The sequence below is a fragment of the Geospiza fortis genome, unplaced genomic scaffold (genome assembly GCF_000277835.1).
Source record: "Geospiza fortis unplaced genomic scaffold, GeoFor_1.0 scaffold120, whole genome shotgun sequence".
NCBI lineage: Eukaryota > Metazoa > Chordata > Aves > Passeriformes > Thraupidae > Geospiza > Geospiza fortis.
This window is the reverse complement of record NW_005054364.1, coordinates 3,802,795-3,808,015: the sequence shown is the minus strand read 5'-3', so window position 1 is coordinate 3,808,015 and position 5,221 is coordinate 3,802,795. Positions and strand designations below refer to the sequence as shown.

At 56.6% G+C, this 5,221-nt stretch overlaps 1 protein-coding gene across 1 annotated transcript in view; it reads right to left on the bottom strand.

Moving 5' to 3' along the window:
- WT1 (WT1 transcription factor) overlaps window positions 1-5,221 on the bottom strand; it is a 32,957-nt gene that overhangs the window by 26,113 nt on the left and 1,623 nt on the right. The window contains exons 2-3 of the mRNA XM_005424168.2: window positions 2,577-2,699; window positions 2,370-2,472 (exon numbers count right to left, since the gene is read on the bottom strand). Coding sequence (XP_005424225.1) covers window positions 2,370-2,472; window positions 2,577-2,699 — 226 coding nt within the window. The remainder of the gene's footprint in view (window positions 1-2,369; window positions 2,473-2,576; window positions 2,700-5,221) is intronic.

Sequence of the window (5,221 nt, the reverse complement as noted above, 5' to 3'; positions counted from 1 at the left end):
TCACCTCCCGTTCCTCACCTCGTCTTCTCCGCCACATCCCCCCCTCTCCACTGCTAAAGGCGGACGGGAGCGCCTGTTGTCCCCAGGCAGTGTGGGGACGGGCAAACGCCCCATTCCAGGGCTGAGCCCCATCCCCTGGGCGCTCTCGGAGCAGAGGGCGTGGGCAGGGTCGCCAGCCCCGGCGCTCGGATGCGGCCAGCGAGCAATCACTTGACAAAGCAGAGCTGTCGAGCTTGACCTGAACTGCGAAAAGCGACAGAAATCTTCAAGAAGGAGGTGAGGAATAAATACGGTCTTGAAAAAACACCAAAAATAACCACGATTTTGCCGAATCAAGATAAATGATTAAGGACAGTGCGGTCGTTTTCAGGGCGCTGGCGCTGTGGGGAAGGAGTCCCGCCCGTTTCTGTACCGCAACGACTCATCCGCTTTCCTGAGCACATTTTCCAGGCGGTTTTGAGTGTGTTCAATAAGGGACAAGGAGAGGCCTCGCCGAGCTCAGCCACCTGTGCGGGCCCCGCTGCGGGAGCAGCCTGGGGCTGCCCTCGACGTGGCGCAAGCGCTGCCTCGCGTACACCCCCACGCATCACTATTGGCTCCTGAGAGGTTTAAAGGCTTAAATCCTTATCTCGCTGGAGTAAGCCGTAAACCTCCCAGCGAGCGGGGCAGCATCAAGGCTGAGGTCGGGAGGAAATCGGTCCCGGTGGCGCAGCGCCGCCCTCCCGCGCCGGCTGCGGTCCCCAAGCGCTGGGAGGGAGGCGGCCGCCTTAGGGGGGCGACCTCTGCTCGCCCCTGCCCCAGAGGAGGCGCATGGAAGAGACAGCTCTCGCCGCTATCAGCGTTCTCCTATCGGATTCACACCTGCAGGGGCTGCCGCTCCCAGGAGCGGGGCGAGGGCGAGCCCCGGGGCCCGGGGGGCTGGGGAAGGGGGCGGCTGCCCGCGGCCGCTCGGAGCTGCCCTCCCCAAGCCTCCTCCGAACCATATTTATAGATTTCCCTGCGCGGCGAGCAATCTCTGTCACTTCAGCGCAGGAGTTCGCCCCGCCAATTATTCTGCAAGCTAATCTCTCTGGATAGGCTTCTTTCCTTCCTTCATTACCTCATTCCCTCCTTCCCTTGACGTCAACTCACGTTCATTAGCGAAGTGGCTTCTGGAAGTGACAGAATTTTGTTGTCTCACGTCCAGTGTCGATTAATCTGAGGTGATATAACTGGCCTACAAGAGGAGCCGCTCGCGGCTTCCTTCGCAGAGGCACACATTGTTTTGTGTGCTAGAGTTACTTAGCAACTCCGAGATACGGGACTGGCTCCAAGTTCACAAAAAGTTAAGGAATAAATTTTGGGGAACTTCTTTCACTCACTAAACACGTTGTAAAACTCCAACGCCCAGCCCCCATGTCAGACCGAATAAAAATAAAAACCGACCGGGAAGCCGCGCTTGCCACGGCCCCGTCTGTTGGCAAAGAGATCTCGTTGCTCGTAGCAAAGTTCCAGACGCACCTTTCTCCCAGCAAGGAAATCCGATCGGTTTATTGCCCCGATTTCAATAAATAACGTCCCTGCAGGCCAGCTCCCATCACTCCTGGGAGCCATCGGAACGGCTCTTGGCCTGCAAGACGAAGCCCTTGGTCGGGGCTGAGTTCCAGCCGCCTGTCCCACGCTGTGCCCATGGCTGCTGCTCTCCAGCCAGCACTCCCACACCTTCCCGGCCCCGGGGCTGCGGGGACTCCTGGAGCCAGGCCTGAGGCGTGGGGCTCAGCCGGGCTGCCCCCAGCGCTTGCCCCTCTGCGGTTAAGGGCAAACCCCAAATTCATCAGGCCCAGGGGGTGCGGGGAGCCCGGCTCCCGTTTCCCCGGCTCCCGGCACCTGCAGCGGGGATGCTCGGCCGGAGCCGAGCGGCGCCAAGCCCGGCTGGGGAGGGCGAGCCGGCCGGGAAACCTGCGAGACACAGCGGGGCCCGCCACGGAAGGCGCGGCATCCTTTTTTCGTTTTGTGGGGGTTTAGGGGTGTCGTTTTCTCTGGGGGCTTTTTGTTGGGTTCTCTGTTTTTGTTGGCTTTCTGCGGTTTTGCCTTGGTATGGTTTGGTTTTTACGTGTGAATCTTCTCTTTTTGGTTTTGGTTTTTAGTGGGGGTTTTTTTGTTTGTTTGTTTGGTTGTTTTTGTTGTGTTGGTTGGTTCGTTTTGGTTTTTGGGGGGGGTTGGTTTTTTTGTTTGGTTTTTTGGGGTTTTTTTGAGAAGGGAAAGAATAAATCCGTTTCCTTGCATAAAGCAAAAGCCGTTCGAACGGCATGCGGGGGAGAGAGAGCGCGTCCCAGCAATAACCCGCGCCCAAGGAGAGGGCAAGTCAAGCTCCCCGCCGGCCGAGGCACCTGGTGTAGGGCGTCCGGAGGAGCAGCGCCTGGCTGCCCGTGCAGCTGTCGGTCGGCGTGTGACAGCCGTACACCGGCGGAGGCACCGAGTACTGCTGGTCCCCTGCGGAGAGAGCGGCACAGAGTTAACCCTTGGGGCTCAACGGGGCTCTCCAGCACCGGGCAGCTCCTGCTCCGTGCCAGAGCTCCTCGGGAGGCAGGAATTACCTAGGGAGGGCTGCTGGCTGATGGGGTCCTCGTGTTTGAAGGAGTGGTTGGTGAACTGAGCGGCGGGGTGGGACGGCGTGTGCCCGTAGCTGGGGGTCCCGTCAAAGGCCACGGTGCTGTAACCTGGCGGAGAGAGCGCAGCGGGGTTAGCGGGAGCCTCCCCCGGGTCCCTCCGATCCTCCCCCGGGGACAGACAAGGACGGAGCCAGGCTCCCGGAGCCCCTCTGTCCCCTGTGCCGCCGCCCCTCGGCGCTCGCACATCTCGCTCTGCCGGGAGAGCCGCGCCGAGCCCGCGCCCAGGCGCGGAAATTCGGGAGTCTCGTTGGTGTTTAAAGAGAACAGATCGGTTTCGGTAATAAAAAGGATGTTTTCGTTAATTGTTGCTCATATTAAAAGTGGAAGATTCCCATCTGCTCGGTGTAGTCATCTGGCGTTTCCAATTTAGAAGTTACCCTTTAATCTTGCGCTTTTTTTTATTTTGTTAAGGGCGCCTTTCTGAAGAGTCTGCAACAAAGAGGCGGAATATTATGTGCAAAAATAAAACTCCTCCTTTCAGCGAAAATTGCTCTCCAAAATAATAAACAGCCTATTTTGTTTCCTACACCGAGCAGATTCAGATGGAAAGAGACCACCTCTGCTGACCCCGGGCCGGCACAGAATCGTAAATCAGGTGCTTGGACGCCAACTTTCATTAATGACTTGGAGCTGGCTAAACAACTTCAGCTAAAAAAGTAATTACAAAGTAATATTATCTCAGCGGCTTCTCGGCTCATCAGCATTTACTCCGAGAACCAAGCTCCTCCGAGAGTCACTCTTAAAAAAAAAAAAAAAAAAAAACAACAAAAAAACCAAAAAGAAAACAAACAAAACCAAGCAAATCAAAAAACCCCAACCAAAACAAAACAAAAAGTCCCACGCGGGCAGGGGAAAGAAACCAAAGGGACTACGAGCGCTTTCTCTCTCACACTCCTCTCCCTTAACCCGCTTATTCCAGCTCGGGCATCCCTCACGGACCCGTCTGGATGGGGCATGTGGCTGCAGAGGGATTTGTCACTGCAGAGGGATTTGTCACTGCAGAGGGATTTGTCACTGCCAGAGGGAGCACTCGTGGCTGTTTTCGGGCGCCGGATGCTCGGCGCTGGGCAGTCTCTGCTTCACCAACGATCCGTGATCACAGCGGCTTTCGGAGAGAATGAAAACGGAGAAGCAGCAAAGGGATTCGAACGTCGCTTCTGTGTTTTATTCTCTCCGCTGCCAGGCTGGGTGCAGAGACATTACAGGACTTCATTAACCCGCGCGGCTGAGCGGGAGGGACGGAGGGAGCCGCAGGAGGAATGAAAATATCCCAGAAGGCTTTAAAACCTTCACCTTCGCGGCGATTTTAAGTCGGCCCGGAGGCTGCGGGGCTGGCAGAGGAGGGGGACCGGCCCAATGTCCCTCACACCGCCGTGACCCCAGGGGCAGAGCTCCTTTGGCCGGGCAGCGTTGACAGGCCGGTACCTAGCGGGCTCCCATCCCACAGCTGCTTCTCGCTCCTTATCTCCTCTCTCAGCCCTCGGGGTAGAGGCTCAACCTTCAACTCCCTTTTCCCCGTTTCCCTCTGTCCCTTTTTTAGCTTTCAGAAAACACTGACACTTTCTACGTTACTTTTGGCCCGCCACAGAGTTTCGGTGACCTTCAAAACGCAGCTCGGAGCAGGACGAGGTTTTGGCCGCATTTTCCGGTGTTGCCTGACCCAAAGCTTCAGGAATGTGATAAGAAAGTTGAGTTCTGAACCGAACTGCCGATAGTGAGGTCTCTTTAATTAGGGCGTTATCAGAACTAGGCCTGATTAAAATGTGCTGAAAATAATTGAAAGTTGTACATCTGGTGGAGAACGGGGCCCACTGGAGGCATCCAGTTGTTGGAGGAGCCCAGCTGGATGAAAGAGGCAGGCAAACGAGAAGAGGGAAATTGGGCAGAGGTTTCAAAGCCTTAGCTTCCTAACCCCCACCCCATCCCATCCCAGACTTGGCAGAAATGTCATCACAGAGCCAAGGTAGCATCTTTCCCACGGTCGGAGAAACCTCTAGAGAAAAAAAAAAAAAAAAAAAAAAAGGAGTTCAACCTTGAGGAGAGCCAAAGCAAGAACATTTTATCCATACACAAAATAAAAAATAAAGAAAAAAAAAAGAGGGGAAAAAGAAGAAGCAAACACCATTTGCCGAATTTCTCCTTGCCGTAGGAGCCCTCTCCGTGCGTGTCACCGAGCATAGCTAGGGCTGAGCCCCAGGGCTCTGGGCCCGCACAGGTGCGGGTGTGTGTGGGGTGTGTGCGGTGCCTGCCCGAGGAGAGCCCAGCGTGGGCTCCCTGCGTTGGGCCATTAAAGGTTCGGTTTCTCCCCGGGCTGGCTAAACCCGCGCGTCAACTCCAATTTATCTCCCTCGCCCTTCTCTCCGCTTTCTCGTCCCTATTTCCGCCCAGCGATGATGAATCCCCTCCAAGGTCTAAAACCTTTTCAGATGTCTTTCGAAATTCATCTTCCCCCTGAGTCAGAGTCCCTGTCCCGGCGGGCTCCGGGCCGCTCCCCTCCCGTCCCGCAGCTGAGCTGGGACCCCCGCGGGGCACGCAGCGGCTCCCGGGCCTCGGCAGGGGCGGGGCCCGCC